At 40.0% G+C, this 24860-nt stretch overlaps 1 protein-coding gene across 1 annotated transcript in view; it reads right to left on the minus strand.

Annotated features, from left to right (window-relative positions):
• Positions 1-24860, minus strand: part of KIF6 (kinesin family member 6) — a 148041-nt gene that overhangs the window by 99573 nt on the left and 23608 nt on the right. Inside the window, exons 5-10 of the mRNA XM_033144588.1 lie at positions 23334-23443; positions 20462-20591; positions 12996-13202; positions 10595-10738; positions 9220-9306; positions 8897-9000 (exon numbers count right to left, since the gene is read on the minus strand). Coding sequence (XP_033000479.1) covers positions 8897-9000; positions 9220-9306; positions 10595-10738; positions 12996-13202; positions 20462-20591; positions 23334-23443 — 782 coding nt within the window. The remainder of the gene's footprint in view (positions 1-8896; positions 9001-9219; positions 9307-10594; positions 10739-12995; positions 13203-20461; positions 20592-23333; positions 23444-24860) is intronic.

A 24860-nucleotide genomic window follows, 5' to 3' on the forward strand; every position in this document is an offset into this window, starting at 1 on the left:
GGTCAAGAAGAGAGGAGTAGTGATTTATGCAAAGGAGAAATACAGCCCAAGACAGCTATTTAAAGATGAAGAAGGGAGATACATCGCAATTGAAATTAACGTACAAGGCGAAAAATTTTTGATTCTGGGACTTTATGCACCAAATGATGGAAAGTCGATTTTTTACAAAAAAATACATGATATGCTGCTGGATTATTTGGACTATAAGGTAGTTTGCCTTGGAGACTTTAATGGGGCAGTTTCCACACTAATGGATAGATCTCAAAGAACAAAACTAACAAATGATGGGAAACTCCCAAAAACTTTTTTTGAAATGGTGGACAATTTGAATTTGGTGGACTCTTGGAGGTTAAAAAACCCCACAGAAACAGAGGCAACGTACTTCAGCGAATCTCAGCAGTCATGGTCGAGGATAGATTATATCTGGATCTCGAATGAATTGGCTCCAAAATTACAAAAAGCAGAAATCGGTCCTAAAACGCTTTCAGACCACAATCCGGTGCAGGTAAACCTAAAAATGATTTCCAAGGATTCTTTCAGGTGGAGAATGGATGATGCATTGATGAGAGATACCAAGCTAGTAGAAAGAGCGGCGAAAAAGATGAAAGAATATTTTCAAATTAATTGGAACTCAGAAGTGGAGAAAAGGATTGCTTGGGATGCAAGTAAAGCGGTAATGAGAGGATTCCTCATTAGTGAAAAGGCAAAAAAGAAGAAACAACAAAGTGCAGAAATGGAGAGACTGTTGAAATTAATCAAAGGAAAGGAAAAAGAACTAAGAGGATATCCCAGATGTGTCAAAATCCAAAAAGAAATTAAATACTTGCAATCCCAATATGCGAATATCATGAATCAAGATATCGAATGGAAAGTGAAAATGATGAAACAAAGAACATTTGAATCTGCAAATAAATGTGGAAAACTACTAGCTTGGCAATTAAAGAAAAGACAAAAGGCAAATGTCATCAGTAAATTGGTAGTAAATGGAAAAAATGTAGAGAAACCGGAGGAAATCAGATGGTGTTTTCAGAGATTCTATAAGCAACTGTACAAGGAGGAGAAGATAGATGAAGTAGAGATAGACCGATTTCTGGAAAAGAACGGATTGCAAAAAGTCCCAGAGGAAAAATTAACAACTCTCAACCACCCAATAACGACACAAGAAATAGAAGATGCAATAAACAACATGCAATTGGGGAAGGCTCCAGGACCGGATGGATTAACAGCAAAATATTATAAGACATTGAAAGACTGGCTATCACAGCCGTTAAGAGAAATTTGCAATAGAATACTAGAAGGAGATAGGGCACCAGAGACGTGGAAAGAAGCCTTTATCACACTGATTTTAAAACCAGATACTGATAAGACTCTAATGAAAAATTACCGTCCAATATCCCTTTTGAATGTGGATTATAAAATTTTTGCAAATGTTTTGGCTACAAGGTTGAAAAGAGTGTTGAAAGACCATATACATAGAGACCAAGCAGGTTTCTTGCCAGGAAGACAAATAAGTAATAACACGAGAATTATTGTGGACATTTTAGAAAAACTGGAGAGAGACATAAATACAGATGCAGCACTATTGTTTGTTGATGCAGAGAAAGCTTTTGACAAAGTATCTTGGATATTTATGAAAAAGAACTTGGAAAAGATGGGAGTTGGAGAAAAATTCTTAAATGGCATTAAGGCCATTTATACAGAACAAAGAGCAAAAGTCATTGTAAACAGTGTGATATCGGAGGAGATCGAAGTAGAGAAAGGAACAAGACAAGGGTGCCCTATCTCCCCCTTACTTTTTATTACGGTCCTGGAAGTCCTTCTAAATATGATTCGGAAAGATAAACAGACAAAAGGAATTAAAGTGGGAGAGAAGGAATACAAATTACGCGCCTTCGCGGACGATTTGATGCTATCCCTGCAAGAACCAGAAAGCAGTGTCCCCAGAGCCTTAGAATTAATTGAACAATTTGGACTTGTAGCTGGCTTCAAATTAAATAAGCAGAAAACCAAAGTTTTAGGTAAAAATTTGAGTGCAGAACAGATCCAAAGAATTCAAGAAGCCACAGGCCTCAATTTTGTTAAATCTGTAAAATATCTAGGTATCAATCTCACAAATAAGAACTTGAATCTGTATAAGGATAACTATGAAAAATTGTGGATGGAGATAAAAAAAGATATGGAGATCTGGACAAGACTTAAATTGTCGTTAATGGGAAGAATAGCAGTGGTTAAAATGAATGTCCTACCAAGGATGCTGTTTTTATTCCAAGCCATACCAATTTTGGACAAACTAGACTGTTTTAAGAAATGGCAAAAGGACCTATCGAAATTTATATGGCAGGGCAAAAAGCCAAGAATAAAATTTAAGATTTTAACAGACTCTAAAGACAGAGGAGGCTTTGCCCTGCCGGACTTAAGGCTTTATTTTGAAGCTGCGGCCTTTTGCTGGTTAAAGGATTGGTTTAAATTAGAGAACGTTGATGTGTTGGACTTGGAGGGACATGATAATATGTTTGGCTGGCATGCATACCTTTGGTATGACAAGGTTAAAATCCACAGAACTTTTAAGTCTCATATTGTTAGAAAATCCCTATATCAGGTTTGGACTAGATACAAAGACTTGCTTGAGAGAAAGACTCCTAGATGGATTTCTCCAGTGGAGGCCAAGGCATATAAGAGACCGAATATGTCTGCAAACTGGTTAAGATATATGGACATATTGCAGCAGGAAGGGGACTCTTTTAAGCTAAAAAGTTATGATCAAGTAAAAAGTCAGGTCCCCGACTGGCTGCACTATCATCAGGTTTATGAAATATTTAAAATGGACAAAAAAGTTGGTTTTCAAGTAGAAAAATCAAAACTGGAAACAGAACTGATAGAATCGAACTTTAAAAACCTTTCCAAAATGTATAATCTTCTGCTAGAGTGGCATACAAAAGATGAACTGGTTAAATCCTCAATGATAGATTGGGCAAAAGATGTAGGACATAATATTATGATGGATGACTGGGAGAGATTGTGGCAAAAAGGTATCAAATTTACTGCTTGTCATGGTTTAAGAGAAAACATAATGAAAATGGTTTACAGATGGTATTTGACACCAGTTAAGATTGCCAAGATGAATACCAAAATGTCAGATGTATGTTGGAAATGTAAACATGCGAAAGGTACCTTTTTTCATATGTGGTGGTTGTGCCCAGCGGTAAGTGCTTTCTGGGATAAGATTTACAATGAGCTTAAGAAGGTAATGAAAGTTACCTTTTGTAAGAAACCAGAGGCATTTCTTCTGAGCATAACCAATGAAGAGATACCCAGTCAGGATAGAGTGTTTTTTATGTATGCCACAACAGCAGCCAGAATTCTATTGGCAAGAACATGGAAAGGTGAAGAGACACCAACGGTGGAGGAATGGCAGATGAAGATGATGGAATACATGGAACTCGCAGAACTGACCGTCAGAGTCCGGGACCAGAGGGAGGGGAAGGCGTCGCAGGAGTGGAAAAAATTTAAAGACTATTTAGTTAAATCAGTTAAACTGAATATTTGAGCAGAATTAGACAGAACATCGGCTTTGGTAGATATGTGTTAGATATAAATGGTAAGAGGAATTGTTGTTATGTGAAAGATGTATGTGTCAAAATATGTTAAGATAGGTCGTCAAGATAAGATACATAGTTATTGAGATATTTGACTAAGTAAAAGCTAAGTATATTAAAATTTGGGTAAATGTGAATCGAACAATATATAAAGCTACCTTGAAGAAGTTTTTGTTTTTTTTTTGAAGACAGTGGAGGGAACGGGGGAAGTCCCCTAACAGAGAAGTTAGAAACAAGAAATATACAAAGATAGATATTGGTTAAGGTTTGTATATGTTCTTTTTATGTTTTTATTGCTGTTATTGTTTTGAATGTTGATTATGTTTATTGTTGATTATGTTCAATGTTGATTTTGTTTTTTATTGTTTCTTATGTTTTGTGTTGATGTTGCATTCTGTTTTCTCTTTGTCTTATTGGAAAATAATAAAATCTTATAAAAAAAAATGTGCTGAAGGAAGCATGATGTGCTGTTGCTCCAACTGTCTACCCAAGAAGGCTCACTGGTGCCATCATTATATAGCTTTAGGTGCCAAGCAAAAACTTTCCTCTCTAACCAGACTAAGCATTCAGCCTGCTAGGCAGAATGAACCCCATTCTCCTCCTCCTGCATATTGTTCTGTGTGTTCTTCCAACTCCCCAATCATTTGCAGGGGGGCACAGGAGGAGCGGGGAGTCCCACTGCAGAAGTGGAAGTCCTTGCACAGGGCTTTTGCTGAAGGGACTCATTAGATAAACCCTGCCCTTTGTATCTCATTCTGTCTCAGGATGATATACATTGAGCTTATTCTGTTCTATCTAGTCTTGTGCTGAGGGTTAGGCTTTGCAGTGGTGGCTGGCTTCACGTATAGCCACCTAGCAACTTTCACTGTTGACAAGGAAATGAACACAGACCTCTTCAGTCTGACTCTCTATTCATCTGGGCCACTTACTATTCAAAACAAATTGTTCCCCTGGAAGCAATTATTGCTAGGCCCATTATCGTTTTAAATATATGTCTCTGATGTTTTGTGTGCACATCTGAAGCGTGAATACAGCAATGTTTGCACACGCAAGTACACTGGCTAATGTGGAAAACTGACTGACTGAGTGCACATTCATGGATTTGTTTCTCTGTAAGATGTGATGCGATCCCTAGGTATACTTAATAAACAGGAACCATGCAAATTGCTATTACCCTGTATACAATGTATCAGTTCTACATTATGCAATAAACATTTCCATTTCTTGTAAAATTATATAGTCATCTGAATCAATTCAACATTAAAAAGACGAAAGTCTGTCATATGTCATTTTGCTGTCACCAGTTATAAGTCGGTAGTTGAACAAAGCAAAACTATAGCTCTGTGGCTTTTCTGTGAGTTCCAGGTAAGTGCTTCTGATTCAGCTTCTTCTATCTGCTTGATTTGTTCCTATTTCTATTGGCTGTCTTCCACAGAGACTACCTGACGTCAACTCCTGCCTCATTCTTGCTGGTTTTCCACATCAGCTTGTGCTTCCTTATTCAGCACTAAATTCCCAGCAACAGACTCAACTTGGCTCCTTGACCAGTAGACAGTTTGCACATGTCAGCTCCTAACAAGTTCCTGCTCTCCTGGATCATGTTCTGAGTATATTTAAATCTAAAATTAATTTAGCTCCTCAGTTTGAGACAAAAATGTGATGCAGTTGCAATTTAGGCAAATGAAGTTTGCATGAATAACACCAGAGTATGCAGCACCAAGGAAATAATTATGCTGTTCTATTTACCACAGGTTATATACCTGCTAACATAAAATGTCCAGCTTAGATCACCACATAATAAACAGGATAACAGTAAGTTAGAATAATTCAGAGGAGACCAAGAATATAAAACTGGCATAGAAACTATGAACAATTGAGAAAGATAAGGGGCTTTCTCATACATCAGATTTAGATTGCCTTTGAACCTCTCTCACTCCTTTTATGATAACATCTGTTGTTTGTACATCAGAGGAGAACCACTACCAGTCAATGCCAAAAAAGTGAATCATTTAAACCCATGGTTCAAGGTAGCTTCCTATGTTCCTAGGAGGAATGAAAGAGGCATTCGTAATGCAAATAAGCATTCTTGCCAATGTAGGCTTTATATTCACATTACAAAGTCAACTGAAACAACAGCTCCTTTATGACTCCTACATGATAATGCCCTAAGGGTACAAATACAGAGCTACAAATACCTAAAAGGCTGACGAAAAGGTATGAAGCATTAAGAATTTTTTCCTAACTGTTGGTCAATGGAAGAGATCGTCCAGAAACATTAAGAAATCTTATTTCCTGGAGGTTTTAATAAAAGACAGTGTAGTGTTCATCGGCCCTGTGCAGATATAATGCTCTGAATTCCTTAACCATGATTCAGCAGTTAGGAGCAGGTTGTGGGATCACACAGAGACAATGTGTTTTATCCTGACATTTCTTCAGTGGGATCTGGAATCTGATAGGCCAACCATGTTTCCCTCAGTCCCAACAGGGTAATGTATAACATGGTCTCTTTGAATCCACTTGCGTGGTGGCTGGTATCTGAAGTGCTGGAACACATATTGAATGACCCAGGTGTCTTGCCTATGTCACAAGCGCATGAAACAAATTTGCCTGAAACTTTTATACTCCAATTTTTATATATAGATGCAAATTTAGGCTGCCTTTCAGAGGGGAGAAAACAAAGAATGGGTCTTGTTTGTCAGGGCTTATTGTATGGCGTGCTAACAGGATTTTCTGGACCCAGTGCACTGTAAGTGGATTGAGCCCTCCACTCCACCCCCCCCAGTCAGTTGGCAAGAACTGCATCTTATGTATGGATTGTAACTAAAGCAAGTCCTGTACAACATGACACTCCTCCTCTCCCCGCACCTCTCTCACCACCACCTCTTCGCCATCCTATCCAGCTAGTGTAGCTTAGGCAGTGCTTCCAGCCAGCGACAAGGTTCTAGTGGTGTATGTGTGCTAAGCGCAGAATCCAGATACACCATATAACCTTATGCTAGCATCAATTAAGAATCCAGGAAGCAAAGTCAGATCAAGCAAAAGTCAAGGGCCATCAAGGCATGGTCAGACAAAGCAGAGAGTAGGTTCCAATAAGTGAGATCAAGCAAAGCAGAGGTGAAGATCTAAAAGGAAAACAAGCAAGGTGGGTAGCACCCTGGATAGCTCCAAACAGTGCCTAGGCTGGAAGTCATACAAAGTAGACTTGAATGTTGTTGTTGTTGTTCAGTCGTTCAGTCGTGTCCGACTCTTCGTGACCCCATGGACCAGAGCACGCCAGGCACGCCTATCCCTCACTGCCTCTCGCAGTTTGGCCAAACTCATGTTAGTAGCTTCGAGAACACTGTCCAACCATCTCATCCTCTGTCGTCCCCTTCTCCTTGTGCCCTCCATCTTTCCCAACATCAGGGTCTTTTCTAGGGATTCTTCTCTTCTCATGAGGTGGCCAAAGTACTGGAGCCTCAACTTCAGGATCTGTCCTTCTAGTGAGCACTCAGGGCTGATTTCTTTGAGAATGGATAGGTTTGATCTTCTTGCAGTCCATGGGACTCTCAAGAGTCTCCTCCAGCACCATAATTCAAAAGCATCAATTCTACGGCGATCAGCCTTCTTTATGGTCCAGCTCTCACTTCCGTACATTACTACTGGGAAAACCATAGCTTTAACTATGCGGACCTTTGTCGGCAAGGTGATGTCTTTGCTTTTTAAGATGCTGTCTAGGTTTGTCATTGCTTTTCTCCCAAGAAGCAGGCGTCTTCTAATTTCGTGACTGCTGTCACTATCTGCAGTGATCATGGAACCCAAGAAAGTGAAATCTCTCACTGCCTCCAGTTCTTCCCCTTCTATTTGCCAGGAGGTGATGGAAGACTTGAATACTGCTCCAAAAACCAGGAAACCCACACTGAGTCTCAAATAGGACTACAGCTTCCTCTGAGGAGCTCATCCCACCAATGATTAGTGACGTGCCTTATTCTTAAATGGCCCAGCCTGCTGTAGAAGCTACTGACTCCAGCAGTTTGGTGGAGGCTGGGCTTCCACCATGATTTCTGAGCTGGAGTCCTCAGAGTCTAAGAAAGCAATATGACCCCCTCAGGCTGGAGAGACATTGGTATCAAGGGGCCTTTTGGTGCTGAGACCTCTGAGGAAGCAATGATATCAAAGGCTGGTTCAGAGGACAAATCTTCCTCTCAGTCCAAGTTGTCCTCTGAATCCCTAGCAACTTCCCTCAAAGATAAGGACTCAGAGCCCTGGGTCATGATATCAGCAATTACCTGGGCAAATTAAGATGGGGTCTCATTGACACTACGCTTTGCTCAGCCACCCTTTAAGCACAGAGTTGTTTTAAAAAAAGTTAAGTTTTAAAAAGAGGGGAGAGACAGGAGATCCAAGACCTGGTTTGCCACCCCCTAACAACAGCCCTGCTGATTCCCCTATGAGGACTAAGCCAGCTGTTCGCTTAAGAAAAGCTTTGCAGCCTGCTATCATGGATCTACAGTTTTAGGTCTACTAATTCACATGTTTCACAAACACAGCCAAGCACATTCTGCTTATATAAAGTAGAACCACAATACTAAACATCTGGGCATAGCATAATTTATACATTGAAGCTTACTTTGGGCCACAGGAAATTAGCTCTGTAGCACTTCTCTACACAAAGAGCATTTCTTGAATGCTTGTTAAGATTTGAGCATTACAATACTAAATTACTCCCAAACCCCAACAGGAATCTCACACCACCGCCCACAGAAGAACTAAATTGCAGGAATTCAGACCCGCAAAAATACAGTTACCATTATTCACCCCTTTCCTCTCCTCCTTACAGAGAAAGGAGTACAGCTGTGTATCTTGCAAGATCATCCTTATCTCATCCCCTTTGCTTGCTCCTCTTCCCACCAGTCCAAGAGATGTGCATGCTAGGCATCCACTAGTTCTCTTTCTTCCTCTGGCAACTAGATATCAAACCTGCAATGACCTAGAATTCCAGATGTGTGCCACAGAGGCTCTCGGGTGAGTTTACTTTAGGGTTCCCCCAAAGATTTCCCATAAGCAGTACGACAACATCCCCAATCTTCACATTCCCATAACTGCATTCCATGACAAGCAATCACTCTAATCTGACACTTTCCGTTGTTTATAACCCTAATTTGAAATCTATTACTTGGAAATTAGGTCCATGGAAATCTGTGGGATATATTAGCATTTAAAATCAATGTGCTAAGAATTGAACTGATTCTTATTATGCCACTTACTAATAAAACATTTCAAAGTAAGAGGAGAAAAAAGAAGCAAGACCAAAATATTACTGTTGTAGCTCTTCCTCTGTCAGTTCTTCTTGCCTTTGTTCCCCAGTCACCATGGCTAGTTCATTTCTTAGGTCCTGAACTTCCTTCTTTAGTCGTGCTATTATCTGCAACAATGAAACAGGTGTCACTTATTGGATGAATTTAAAGTTATGATTAAGAACTTTGTTGGGAATCCTCTCTCATCTTGTACAATTTCTCATGCTTTTATTTTGTCAAACATGAAGTAGATGATAGACTGAACCTTTCAAAACTGCACTTAAATTCTTAAATTAATTTGAATTCCTGAAAAATGCTAGGTATAAATAATAACCAAAATTCCTTACCAGTCTGGGGTCAATTTCTTCATTTAGAATGGCTTCATTCTTAATAAGGGCAACTCGCTGAGCAAATCTACAAGTTGATATTGATTCCTAAAAGTAAAAAAAAATCTTCTTAACATGCAATTATGAACAGGTAAGTGTGCTATATAATTAATAAACTAAATCAGCAATCTTTAAAACCAGGCTTCCTCAAACTCAGCCCTCCAGATGTTTTTGGCCTACAACTCCCATGATCCCTAGCTAGCAGGACCAATAGTCAGGGATGATGGGAATTGTAGTCTCAAAACATCTGGAGGGCCGCGTTTGAGAAAGCCTGTTTAAAACAGACAACAGTCTTCAAATTCAATGTCCACAGAATAGCAGCAAAATAAACACTTGAAGTTCTCCAGTCTATGAAATCCAAACTGAAGATGGAACTAGATAGTGTCAAACAGATTTGGCACAATGCAAGTGTTCAAGATGCAAATGATTTAATAAAATAGTAAGAAAATTATTATTAACAATATAGGACCTGATCTGCCTCTCCTCTGTGCATGTGAGTAGGTGAACCCAGCCCTCCTACAAGCATATCTCTGAGGTAAGAGCAGTGCACGGGAGGTGATGAAGGACACTTCATTATCCAAATAGACAGTTCAATAAACATTAATAGTCAAAAATGAAAACTGTCATTTTAATTACATTTGGGCACATTTCCTGAACTAAGGCTGTAGTTCTAGGTATACCTACTCCAGTTTTCACTTTAGTAAGAAATACCATGAGCCCAAGTTCGGATGATAAAATAAGGAAAACACAGCTTCGATCATGGCACAGCAGCATCAGATGAGAAGTAAAGCAGCTGCAATGTCCTCTCTGGGAGCCTGAAGGTTGCCCTAAGCCAGGGCTTGGGAAGGTTTACCCCACCTGGGCCGGTTCACTCCAACAGAGATCCCTCTGTGGGCCGGACTGTGCACACACCGCGATTTCTGGCATCTGCGTCTGCACAGACGCGATTTCCGGTGCCGCGGAAGTGAGTCCCTGCGCCACACTCTGCCGGTTTAGCGCAGAGCACAGGGACTCGCTGAGTGGGCAGCTCGGTTTGGGGGCGGCTCGTGGGCTGTTTAAATGACCCCCGTGGGCCACTTGTGGCCCATTGGCCTTAGGTTGCCTACCCCTGCCCCAAGCCATTGTGTGGCTTAGTGTTGTGTGAGAACCAGCTTAATATAGGGTTCAAAATGGGAATTACCAACTACTCTGGCAGTGTCGCATCACTTCACAAACTAGGGTTTAGGGTAGAATTAAATCTGTCAGCTTATAAAACATATTTGAATGAAATTAAATGGATAAATTTAAAATACTAACTCTTGGACAGCAAATTATAATAAAAACTAAGAGGACATACATCTATGTTCCTTTTGTCTATTGAGAGTGTGGCAATCATTGTGGTCATACAGTTCCCTCCTAGGCTGTCTCTCAGCACCGAGGTCATCATAGAATTCCTGTAGGGAATATGAGACCTATTCTTCTCTGACAGAGCAATGATCACCTGCAATAAAAACATAAATGGAAACTCTTAGAACTCTGATTTTGCTCTTGACTATTTGGACAAGTCATTCTAATACTGGAAATGCTTACTTTAAAACTGAGAATTTTACCGACTGTAACAGTGGCATACACTAGCAAATGTCAAACACTTTGGTTCATCAAGACTCAGTCCGGTAGTGGATCAGCATAGACACTATTGCAGTGGTAGCAACTGTGACACTAAAGGAGCAGCCCAGCCTTACAGATCACTTAAACAATAACCTTAGTATATCAGACAAAGAAAAACCTTGAACTTTCCTGCTGTGACTCTCTGTAAAGTCACAGAAATGGGACATGTGTCAGCACAGGATAGACTAGGAGCTGCCAATGTGGTGCCTTCCATATGTTGCTGGCTTTCTATTCCAATAATTCCTGCCCATTGGTCACACTTGCTGGGGCTGATGGAAGATGAAGTCCAACAATATCTGGGGGGCATCATACTGGCTATCACTTGGCTAGATCATGGAACTTCTAGAGCTTTGAAGCATTGCCCATTTCTTCCTTGCTTCGGCCAATACTTTTTGTTTCAATTGCCTCAGTGAATGAGCAGGATGAGTTCCCTCTGAATGGTGCATGAACCGATTTCTGCTTCTCCCCCCCCCCTTTATTTAAGAGGTGTATTGTAAATCAATATTAAGAGCACTTTTAATATTCAATAAGCACAAAATATGCTGTTTCAAGTTTATACTTAGTGATTTCAAAGTTCAGTTTCAAGCAGGTCACAGCATTTATCCTCAAGTCACTGTTAAGTGCCAAATCTTAACTCATCAATCAAAGGAGGTACTTAAAATGCACTATAAACTGCAACCATCAACATCAGTTTTTTATCTAGTTTGATCTTCACTTTCTTTGCTGAGGTCCATCACAGACTCCAGACACTACTCTTATGTTGCAGCTGTCTAAAAATGAGATACGCTGGTAGAATCATTAGGGTTGGGGATGTTTATTCAACATGTGGTTAGTCCAAAAGCAACAATTTGGCTACAGAAGGCAAAGTAAACTTTTTGCAAAGATTTCTCAGTTATAGTAAATCTAAATGTTCTACTTTAAATTCCCATATGCCGAAGGGGAGAATGGTGTTAGGCACATAGTTAAACAAAGCACATTGTCCATTTCTTTCAGTTCTGACAACTTTTCTCCATAAATGTGTGGCATATCCTCAGTTTCTGCAGCTTACAAATAGGTTAAAGAAACTTTCAAGGAGAGAACACTGTGTTTATGAGCACTCCAAAATCAACAAAAGCCTTCCATTGCTATTAGTATTTGCAGGGCTATGAAACAATACTCCACAGTGAAATCTGTAAAAAAACAAAAAACTGTAGTCTGGCAGGTGTGATGCTTTTCTCTTTTAGCAGAACACTTGGGCTAATGGATAATGTTTTTCAAACTATTTTAATACAGTAGAAATAAAGTCACAGTAGTAATAATTTATCCACGGGTTATTAATACAACTCTCCTGTGCTTCAAGGTAGAGATCCTAGAGTTGAAGACCAAAGAAAAAGTGTAAAGAGTATCATAATGGGCAAAGATTAGTACAGTGGTACCTTAATCCATTCCGGAAGTCCATTCTTAAACCAAGGCGTGCTTTCCCATAGAGAGCGGGGGACTCAATTTACAAATGGAACACACTCAACATGTTCTGCTTCCAAGGCAAAGTTCACAAACCAAAACACCTACTTCCGGGTTTGCAGTGTTCTTAATCCAAGTTGTTCATAAACTAAGCTGTTCTTAAACCAAGGTACCACTGTACTAAACATGTGAAATGCTAAGGCAGAAAAGTGTATATATTGGTTGTATAATTCAGCACTGGATGTCTGGAAAGGAAAAATCAAAGTACATTTTTTATGGCATTAATATGATTCCATTGTATTATGACTGAGCAACAAATAGCTGGGTAAAATCCACGATGGCTTTCCATGAAACACACCTGCCTTTCTTTGGTCACGGAACACAAAACATTACTACATACTGCATTTCAACAGCTGCCACTGAAATTGTGTTTAAGCAGGAAGTTCTATTAAAAGGTACAGTGCAGTAAAATGGCATACGGAAAATTACATTCTCCATGCTATTACCTCAAATAAACTACACTGAGAGACATTATACTCCTTCTCTGAATCAAATGATTAGCCATAATACGAAGTGAAATGGAACATGAGCATTCTAAAAGCAAACTACTACAACAAACTAATAGCAAAATGAACTGACGTCAACCATACCTGTTCCAAGTAATGTAATGACAGATTGATATATTTGGCTTCTGTCAGCAACTGGCCTCCAACTCCAGTCTTAGCAACACGCTCTGAACCAGCCAGATCCACTAAATGTAGTTTGGAGCGTCGAATAGTTGCAGAACCTGGCTCTTTGCTTGAGATGTGAATGGTGAAAATACAATGTGAACGAGTGGAGGCTTGATTCATTGGCGTCTGTGAGACAAAGAATTTAATAAAACTCAGCTGCAGCCAACTGAAATGCTTACAAAGTAAGGGGGAGAGATATCTCCTGATCATATGTAAAATATAAATGTGACTAAGTTAAAAATGCAGGTTAAGAAGATGCATTCAAACACATTATGAACATAGAAATCTGTTGGATCAGACCCAGGTTCCTTCAAGTCTAGCTTTCCCACAGTGACTAGCTAGAGGTTCCCAAGAGACAAGACGGGCATGAATGCAGTAACTTCCCCCCCAATGCTCTCGTCCCCAGAACCTAGAATTCAGTCCATACTGTCTTTGTATATGGGGGTGAGGGGTCTGTTTAGCTATCATGTTTAATACCACTCTCTTGATAAAACCTGTCTTCCATGAATTTGTCTAATTCCCTTCTAAAACTGTATATGCTAGCAGCCATAGATCCAGTCTAAGTCCCTTCTGTTAATGGTTACTTTATCCCACAAAAAATGTCTCTGCAGCACTTCTCAGAACTCCCTTCTGTTCTGCCCCCCCCCCCATAATGCCCCTTCTTCAGGACTTAGAGCAGTTGAAAATGCCCTGGGTTAGCTCAGCCAGCTGGGTCACACTGAGACAGAATGGGGGAGATATGACAGCATAGCCCGACTGAACCAGGAACCAGGGGCGGGGGAAGGGGTGTGTGGTGGGGACGGTCTGCCCCAGGTGTCACCACTGAGGGGGGTGACAAAATGTCAGGCAGCACTCACCGCGGCGACTGCAGCACGCCTGAGCCACACGTCTCTCCTGTGAGTGACGCGGTGGCTTGGGTGCCCGCAGGCTCCATGCTGCCCCAAACGGTCCGCCCGCTGCCTCCCCCCTCAGCTGTAGGGCGGTTGAGTGGGAGGAGGCAGGCAGACTCCTCAGAGGCCCTGTGAAGCGTCCTGCCCCAGCTTGCTCCGCCCCCTGGGCGCAGGCACGCGTGCCACCCCAAGCACCCAATCAGCTTGCTCCACCGCTGCCAGGAACTTCTTGACTCAGGCAGAGATCCACTGGATCCTTACCCCACTCATCCCAGCAGATCTTGCTACAGGGTAAATTTGCCTGTCTTCAGCCTTGTACAATTTTGACACAATCTCATTGTGGGTGCAATCATGCAGATATTATTTATTTATTAAATTATAAATTTATATTAAAATATAAATATATGCCGCCCTTCCTCCGAAGATCACAGGGCGGTTTACAGTATTAAAAAATGAAGACTCAAAATACATACCAAGAACAACAAGAAAACCAATATCCCTCTCCCACAAACACATTTAAATGGCCACAGATAGTTTAATCAGCCAAAGGCCTGGTTATAAACAGACATTTTTGCCTGGCGCCTGGTAAGTTATGGTGTTATAGATGTCTCAAACTAATGCTGGCCAGTGAGTGAAGTATTCTGGTTTACAGAATTTTTATTCCTAGTATAAGAACTTATGTAACTCAGCTTCCTAAAATGCCTAGGCCACAAGTAGTTTTTTCCATCACCACACCCTTTCTACTATATGCCATAGAAATCACTGCGAGACAGCAAGTGGGGTTTTTTAAAAATCAACAATCCTTAAATTAGATTAACAAGATTTAACTTGATGCTTTGCCTTATCATTTAATGTCTATTCCATGTGGCAGTTCCAGTAGACAGATTTCCTCAAAAGAGAAAATTCCAAAATCGTATGTAAGCCAATAACATCATAAACTATTAATCAGATGCAATGATGGATCATTAATGCAACTGTAATGTAGTTCTACACCTTTGGCTTTTTCTGCTAAAGCACACACATAGATAACTTGGCACAAAGTAACAGAAACAGAAAATCATTTATCAAAATCGCCACTAAAGCAAGATTACTGTCTCATTTGTGCATCTTCGTTATGAAGCTCCATTGCATATCCACTAGGCAACTATTCAGACAACTTGAAATTAAAAAAGCAAGACAATATTTAATAAGGAGTTAAGAGTCCACTACAAAGATTTTGCTGGTGATTTCAGAACTCTGTTGGTCTTGTTAAAAACATCCCAGACATATGTGTCTGAAGTCATGAAGATGAAAGGGGATTACAGAATGGGTCAATTTCAGAACAGATGGTTTCTATTGCAAATCTATATCTAGAAAAATATATATGGATTCCAGTGACTTGCAAATAACTTTTTCTATAACGGGATTCCATGACATCATGAGCTACAATGCTTCAAAAGTTCTTGGCATCATGAGAGGAGCACAAAGGGCACATTTTATTCAATTCAAACAGCTCCTGTGACAAACCCAGAGTTTATGCTGGCTGCTTTAAGTTTCTGCATGGCTACAATTGTACTCCATTCCCCCAGGTTGAGAGAGTAGCAGCAACTGCATAGCTCTCAGCTATTACATAGCAAAACAGGCTCATCTCGATCACATGCCATCTCAAAATACCCAATGTGGTTCATGCTAGGTCAACCCTTGTTGTTCACTAATGGTATTTTAATGTCTGGATACAATAAGGTGCATAGGTTTGAACAATATTCAATACGTCAGATTTTGGTTAGAAAACTGCTGAACAGCTATTTCACATTTTTATTCCCTTACATTTCTAGTATTGTGGTATTGTGAAGTTGTGCAGCTTTGCCAAAATTAAAACAAAGATAGATTCCAAATTCAAACATTTATGACGGCAGCTAATAAGTTTCAGTAATGACACATTTATCACTGTGGTCACATGAAAGATTACCATCCACAGCTATGTGAATCACCAGCAACATAAAATCTTGAGGAATTGGATGGCTTACTGCTCGTGTTATTAAAGCCATTTGGAGAAACATGGGTCACGTGAACTGAAGGGGCAAATTATTTGCAACATAGCAGATTTCTGCCAATGCAATGGAACTTTCCCTTCCTCTCCTCTTTTCTGCAGCAACCCCAAATCTGCTTTGGAGTGTTCTCCAGAAAAGATTCCGGGGTGAGAACAGTAAGACGAAGTCCCATTTTGTATGGAAGTCTGCTTGTACACTGAAATAATCAGATATCACTCACCATAAAATTTAATACACAAAGTTTAAATTATCCCTGCACATCTTAGAAAATACTTGCATAGGCATTTTTTTTTAGATGAATGGGTGCACTGATTCCATCCTTTCCTTATCAACAAACCACAGTGTGTTCCAAACTCAGTCTAAGATAGCTCCATATTCATGGGATTACACAAATGTTATGGTTTCCTGTGGTCTAGCCCCAGCAGACACCTTCTTTATATATGAACAAAGTAGGATACACTGTACATGTAAAAATCATTCAAAAAATTCAAGCCAATTCTGTCATTTTCTGGCAGCAACAATAAACTATCAGTATTTTACTAGTGAAAAATAGCAATTAATGAGATTTTTCAGAAGAAAGAGCCTCTTGACAATTTGGAATGGATGCAGAAAATGGATTATAAACCATCCCCAACCCCAACCCCCAAAAAAGTTCCAGTTTGTCTCTAAGGAAATCTCTTCTTTATTTTCAACTCAAAATGCTTCAAAACACTAGAATGGTCCTTTAAAATGTGCAAGATTTAGAAGAACAAACTGAGAGATAATGATAATAATAGGAACTAAAAGAGAGGCAACTCCAATATGAAGGTCAGGAAAAAGTGTCCATGGTCATCTTCAGATATTTAAAATCCATACTTTCGATTGAAACATATGTGATTGCGGCCAGAACTCTTTGCTCTAGGCACTCCCAAACACAACTGATAGACAAAATACTCCACATGCACTGCATCCCAAATTGATGCAATAGTAGAACAGAGCAATAAATAGTACAGCAATAAAATCCTGTACTGAAACATTTCCATTCTCATTAAAATAGGCTACATTTGTATTAAGGAAAACTGAATACCAAGCTGGAGACTAAATTGCATGCCTTCTTTGATCCAGCATCCTAACAAAACAAGATTTGAGATTCCTGAAGCATCTGCATGCTATGAGTCATTATTTCAACTTTTTCTGTTGAATGATAAATAAAATCCTGCAAAGGACTACTCACACCGTAAAGCCTTTTTCAACTTGAAAGGCCTGTGTTATTTTGAAAGTTCTGTAAATAGAAACTGCACTCTTTAGTTTAGATCCATTTCATTTGTGTTGGCTGAATGGCATAAAGAAAGTGAAATCCACTTGGAAATCCACCATTGGTCATTTCCCGGTCTCAAGAGATTGCCAAGTCTGAAGCAAGAGCAGGAAGACATGCTACAGTCCTTCAGGGCAGCCTCAATCCTGTGAGCCAGAAGAATTAGCACAACTCCTTTCCTGATTATACTTCTTAGCAAAGAAAGTTGCAGCTTCATTATGTCTTGCTATTGTGGTAGCTTTGTTGAAATAGAATCACAGATTTGGAAGGTACACCAGAGATCATATAGTCCTACCTTCTGACAACACAGGAAATCCACTACTGTAGCATCCCCGATAGGTGACCATCCAATCTCTGTTAAAAAAAAACAACCCCAATGCAACCTTTGTTTTGTCTAAAAAGAAAACCAATCCAAGGGAGCCCATCACCTACCAAGGCAATCCATGCCATTGTCATTCCATTTTTCCAATGTGAAACTGTTAGTTTGCATTCTACCATCTGGAGCAAGAGAAAACTAATTTATTCTGTCATTTGTGTAGGAGGCAGCCTTTCAAATATTTGACTATGACTATTATCTCTTCTCCAAGCTAAACACACCCAACTTCTTCAACTATTCTTCATAGCACATGATCTTCAGACCCCTCACCATCTTTGTCACCCTTCTTGTGACATGTTCCAGTTTGTTAGACTCTTTACCTGCAGTGCCCAGACCTTGATACAGTACTCCAGGAGAGGTCTGACCAAACCGGAATATACCATTATTTATTATGATCTGGAAGTTATTTCTTGTGATTCTATTGAACTGCATTCACGTTTCACTTGTGGTCATCCTGCACTGTTGTCAAGTTTTGTGCCACCCATTCTATGTTTGTGCATCTTATTTTGCCTAACTAGGTGCACAACTTTACATTAAACTCTGGTGAGAGTGTGGTGCTGATAATACCAAGGTCGTAAGTTTGATCCCCGTATGGTAAAGCTGCATATTCCTGCATTGCAGGGGGTTGGACTAGATGATCCTCAGGGTCCCTTCCAACTCTATAATTCTATTATTTTAATATCATTTTGCAAATCACGACAAATTAATATGGGTCCGCCTGACCCACTCCAGTGATTTCTAGCTGCCTCAGCTCAATCTGTGTGTGGCACAAATAGTTACAAGTCGGCCTAATCCAGTTCATGTTTTGGACAAATGTGTTGCACTGTACCATAAAACATGCATTTCCATGAAAAAAGGTTTAGTAAAGGGTAATTTTACACATATACTCAAAAACCAAAAAACGATTATGGACAAATCTGGTTCTTTTACTTAGAATTACAAGTTCAGAAGTATTAACTAATGTGCAATTCTTATTAACCTCTAAAGCTGGCTGAAGTTTTAAGATTGCAACTAGTGTTCTGATTTTAAAAGCATGTAACTTTCTTAATAACTTTTCCTGCAAATGTTGGCTTTGCTGTAAGGACATGAAAATGAGCCATAAGAACTTGACTATGTACTTCAGGCCTAGAGACTATGTTTTGCAGATGTTTTCTGGTTGCCATAGTAGCTTCTGAATTTGTCTCTTTCAATATGAAGTTAGTAACCTCGTTTTAAAAAATGACAAGAGTCAATCTTGTAGTATGATGCTTCATCAGAAAAAATACTGACCAGTTAAAATAAAAACTATTTTTTATTTCTCTTTTAGATGATAACATAACCAGATAGCCAGTGTTAGTATTAACATATACATAATCTTAAAAAGCCAGACCATGACATTTTACACAAGCCAAAATGAGTGCTTCAAATGTGCCAAAAATTCTTGCTTTCCAGGTGCCAGAAATCAAAAGTATTTTTGCCTTGTGTTTGAAAATTTCCCACTGATTTTTTTTAATTTATTTTTTTGCTGCTCTGAAGTTGTCTTAAAGATTTAAGCAAAAGAGCTCTTCTCACTAGTGAACTGAAAGGTTTCATACCCTTGTTAATAATGCCCATTGTTGCTTTTAGAAGTCTTTTTCTGAGTCTTTGTGGATATATACATCATGCCATGAAGATCTATCACAGTCATACTCATATACCATATGTGTGAACTTGATGTGGACGTGTTATCTCATTCCTTTTTCCTCACTTCCTGGCTTCACTCACAGCTCTTCTCATAACACAATGTAGTCTACTATCACCATATGGTAATGACCATATCGAAATGGATTGAATGAAGAAGTCTAGCATCTGCTCAGATCTCCTCAAGCCTCAAAATCATGCTTGCCCAATTCACATTGGTCTATGATCCAAGCATGCACTCAATTTTCCATACAGCAGAGTTTGCATGGATCTCATGCAATATACAATCAATTCAGATTTATTATCATGTTGCGCTGGCTTCAGGCACCAGGCCCACTGGCAGACCAACCTGTGTTACAAATATGTCTGGATCATCCCCACTGTGTGGGAATCCTTTGCAGATGACCACAGTGCCTAGAGACAGACAGATATATCATCTTTCCATAGCAGTGACCAGAAGAGGAATGGCCACTAAGAGGATCACAGAGAGAAGAAATGCCATGCTGCACCGGCAGCAGCATAACCAGACACTTACATCTGCCCCAGCTACAACAAAACATGTCTCTCCCATATCGGTCTCTACAACCACAGCAGGCACAGCAACTTTCCAACAGTTTGGCTTCACACTCCTCCACTGTTGACCACATAACCCTAGTAATAACACAATTACACTGTCTGCCTATACATTTTGAGGCCCAATATAAGCTGCAGGTTTTAATATATAAACCCTTATGCGGCTTGGAGCCACATAAAAAATGACTGACTGCCTTTCCCAACAAGAATACATCCAGACTATGTTCATGCAGACCTTACAAATGTCTACTGGGGCCCTTCCCCATGAAGCCCTACCCCTGAGAGATGCTCAAGGGAGAGTGCCTTTTTGGTTGTTGCTGTCTGCCTGTGGAATGCTTTCCCAAGTGAGGATCACCTGGTGCCAACACTGACATCTTATCAACACCAGGTGAAGATTTTCCTCTTCACCTGAGCATTTGATGGAATTTGAAGTTTCTAAAGTTGATTGTAAATTACTTGAAGTCTTGTGTTAAATGACTTACAAAAGAGAAGAAATAAAGATGTTAAGTATTTTGAGTTCAATGAGAGGAAAATTGAATTGTGTTACAACCAAAGATTCTCACCTCTGCAATCATCCTGTTAGTGTCTCCTAAGAAAAGAAGGTTCAGTGCTTCCTCCTCATTGGTTGCTTGCTGCAAAGAGAGATGTTTCAGATGAATGTTCTGATCAGGATCTTCCATTATTGTCACCTTTCTAGAAGAAGAAGGAGGAGGAGGAGGAGAGTTTGGACTTGATATCCCTCTTTATCACTACCCTAAGGAATCTCAAAATGGCTAACAATCTCCTTTCCCTTCCTCCCCCACAACAAACACTCTGTGAGGTGAGTGGGGCTGAGAGACTCCACTGCTCTTAACCACTACACCACACTGGCTCTACAATACAATACAATAAAATAAAAGAACAAGATTTAAGTAAAGCTTAATGTCGGCATTTTGGGCGCAAAATATATTGCAGCCTTTTTAAAGAATCCATAATGTATTTTGTGAATAAGTAAATGCACAGATGTCCTGGATTTATATATTTTTTCCTTAACATAGAATCATAGAATCTTAGAGCTGGAAGGGACACAAGGGTCATCTAGTCCAACCCTCCGCAATGCAGGACTCTCAGTTAAAGCAACCCTCAGGTTGTGTCTTTCGGCGAAAAGAAATTTCCCAGGTGTTCATATGAGAACTACCAAAAAACAGTGCAACCCTGCAGTTAATATTTGCACCTTGAGATAGGCCCATGAAACATTTCCTAGGCCAGGTGGTGATAGTTTTCCACTCCCTCAAAATACACCCCTTCATTTCCCCTTTGACTTCTTTTCTTTTCTTCCATTTAAAGACTGGCCCTAATTCAAGAATGACAGGCTACAGCATAAAATGTGAACAAATCAGGATCATTACACAATTATAATATACTGTACAAGCTAAAAAATTATTGGGACAGTTCTAATAATACTAATAGGCAATATCCTATTAGTAACTGGCCTTGCTACATCACCTCCCCCTGCAAAAAAAAAAAAAATGCTGATCAAAGAGGCATGCCTTCAGCTGACACCTAAGCTAAACATTATTGTCAGAAGTGAGTGTGTACCTCAGTCAGAAGCGAGGGCAGTCCATTAATGGGATGCCACCACTGAGAAGGCCCTATCCCATTTTACTTGACCGGGGGTGGGGGGGGGAGAAGGGCCTCCACCACACAGATGGACCCCATCTGTCCATTTGGACAGATGGGGTCCATCTGTGGACAGATGGGTTCAGCATTTGGACCCCAAGATGCTTAGGGTTTTATGTCAACTTCACAAAGAGAAAACTTGATGGTTGTGGAACTTGTAGACCTCATCTAGACCTGAGATTGTGCATGACTGTGTGTGTGCCTTACCAAAACAAGGTTTTCTTGTTAGGTTTTCTTACTAGTTTGGCTGATGCAACCAAAGAATCTGTACAGTACAACTTGGCTAATTCTCTTTTATGCATATTCCACCCAGCTTTAAAGAAGTCTACAAATTCCATCTACTTAGCCAAATGAAAACATTCTTTGTTTATAGAAAAAACAAAAATCCTGCTTCTGCCTCCTCTCCATCATTATGGATAAGTTAGCAGTACTTTTCCATATCAAGGTCCAAGTTAGGACTAATTCTTATGGATTTTAGACATTTCTACCTGTATTGGAGGAATGGAGACAACTTTATATAGCTATAAAGCCAGCAGCAGCAACTTGAATTATGAGAAACAATTTACCGATCAGTATTAATAGTTTCTTCTATCACTTTTTTTTTTTAGAGGGACAGTTTGACACTGGAAACCATCGACATACCGTATTTTTCGCTCCATAGGGCACACTGGACCATAGGGCGCACCTCATTTTTAGAGGAGGAAACAATTTAAAAAAATATTTTTCTGGTTTTCCTCCTCTAAAAGTCCAGTTTTTTTGAGGATAAGTTAAATGTTTTGCAGCTTTTTTGCAAAGGGAAAAGCCCTGTTTTTTTGAGGATCAGCTAAAGGTTTTGCAGCTTTTTTTTGCAAAGGGGTAAAAGCAAAGAGGAAAAGCCCCATTTTTATGGGGTTCAACTCACATTTCTGAAAAATCTTAAGGAAGGGGAGCCGTTTCTACTGTTTCCAGACAGATAATCTAATCAGCCAGTCACATGTCGCTGGGGAAACAAACAACCTCCCTCTGCAGCACATTCAACAAAGGAGGCCTGGGCAAGGGGGCGGGGCCAAAGGGAGCCGGGACTCTTATCTCTCTCCTGATCTCTTGGAGATCAGCTGCTGAGCGGGGTCCTTTCAACACCCCCTTTCCTCTTTGTATAATAAAAAGCACAATCTGGTTTGGGCCCCTAGGCAATTCAGCTCCAGGGACCACCATTCGCTCCATAAGATGCACAGATGTTTCCCCTTACTTTTTAGGAGGAAAAAAGTGTGTCTTATAGAGCGAAAAGTATGGTAACACTATCTAATCAAACTCATATATTTTTCTGCAACTATGGATAACGTTGTACCTATTGGTTTAAAAAAAAAAAAAGCCAGAATGAGACAGGTGCAAAAAATCCAAGCGCCCAGTAGGAATATTTGTCAGGTCTAATTTTCTTAACTCTATTTTTGCAGCCCTTTCAAATCACAGATATTCTTTGTTTTAGATGTATCTGTGGAAAAAATGGCATCTCTGTAAATTCAGAACTCTTTTCAGAATCCACAGAAACCCCTAGTAAATAGACATTTTAACTCAATTGTTCCCACTAAATGAATGTGATCCAACATAATGCTAAACTGACACATTTACTTTCTAAAAGGTATGAGAAAGGAAATACATTAAGAATAACCACACCTAAATCTGAAAGCACTTGTGGGTTTTTAAAAAGAAAAATGTAATTGGGCATCTAATGAAGGCTGATTTTTTTTTTTGAAAAAAAATGAAAAGATTTATGATTTTTTTAAATGTTTCACTCACGGCAAATCTTCTAGTCTGGAGGCTTCATGCCGTGGGTCCAGCAGATCATAACCACACTCATTATATATTTCTAAGTAGGAAATATGTGTTGTGTATACTTTGCTGCTATCCTGAATTGGAAGAAAAATAAAAAAATGGGATCAATGGTTATCTAAAAACCTAGGATACACTGACAGTACATATTTTGTGTTATTTACCTTCTTACAATATGTTCTTCTTTGAAAGGTTTACACAAATTATTAGAAGGTGGTTCCCCCCTTTTTAATTATAATGTTCCATTAAAAGCATTTTGGCATACTGAGAAAGACAGTAATAAAATTAAGACTAAAACATGGTAAGACTATAATAAAAGAGCAATAGCAGTACAACTGGTTACATATTAACCTTCCTCAAAATAGGTTACCACATTTATTTAATGGTTCCATACTTGTACAAATATATATGTTCCGTGTCTCTTTGAGCAAATTTGTCTGCATTCTCCTCTTGAATTGCTTTATTGGCTCAGACAATCTGAAAACTGATGGGGAGCAGAAAATAATAGACTGCTGAGAACCTACAATCTTTCATTTGGGAGGGAACCCAAGAAAGGCACCTTCCCCATTGGACCCACATGGGGAGCAGTATCACTTCTCAATGCTTTAAGTATTGGTATTGGTGTGACATCAGCCACCAGCCCCCCAATCTCCACCTGCATCTCTGAACCTTCAGACTAAGGAAATGGCACAACACTGCCATCATTAATAGGTCTGAAAGCAAAGGGTCAAGAATTAATGTGAGTTTACAGAGACCAGCAATAAGCAGCACAGCATTACCAATGATGGACAAGGATCGATGAAAGACAGCTTGCTGTCCATTACCAATGCTTCTTTGCAATGTGCAGCCTCAAGAGAATACTGGTTGTGTTCTAAGTTGTGCCCATCGGTTCATGTAGGACAGTGGGGAGCCCAAGAGGCCTGGCAGTGCCCCACAGACACTAATATACATCCTAGATTGCACCATACTTATTTGAAACTTGTAGAGGTTCCCTGGCAGAATGTCAATGTGGAAAGGGTTCCCTGAATGTACAAAGCCTGAAAACAACTCATATTGCCCCTTTGTTTGGGTATGGAATATGCTCCTTTCAACCAAGGATGACTTACTGAGGTGGTGAGTTATTTTCTATTTTACTAAGCTGCCTGTTGTAGGAAGACACAGAAGGGTATAGATATTCCAAATATTTGGGCAGGACAACTCACTGTTATTGTTTCCCCCTTCCCCAAGGCCCACCATGGATTATGAATTACAAGGGATACCACCTCTCCAAAGCTACACATTTCCCGACTTCCGGTTTGGTGCCGGTCAATGGCGGACGGGAGTCTGACGGCTCCGTCCTCCGTTAGGCTCTAGGGATTACCGTGCCTGCGCCACGGGTCCCTTAAAGCCACGGGAAGAGCGTCCCGTGGACCGACTGCTTCATGGGTCCCAGACGTGCCGTCTCCGCTCCTGATTGACCCTCGTAAGGGGGAAAATCAGGCGAGCGAAGCTCCG

Source organism: Lacerta agilis, chromosome 3 (genome assembly GCF_009819535.1).
Source record: "Lacerta agilis isolate rLacAgi1 chromosome 3, rLacAgi1.pri, whole genome shotgun sequence".
Lineage (NCBI taxonomy): Eukaryota > Metazoa > Chordata > Lepidosauria > Squamata > Lacertidae > Lacerta > Lacerta agilis.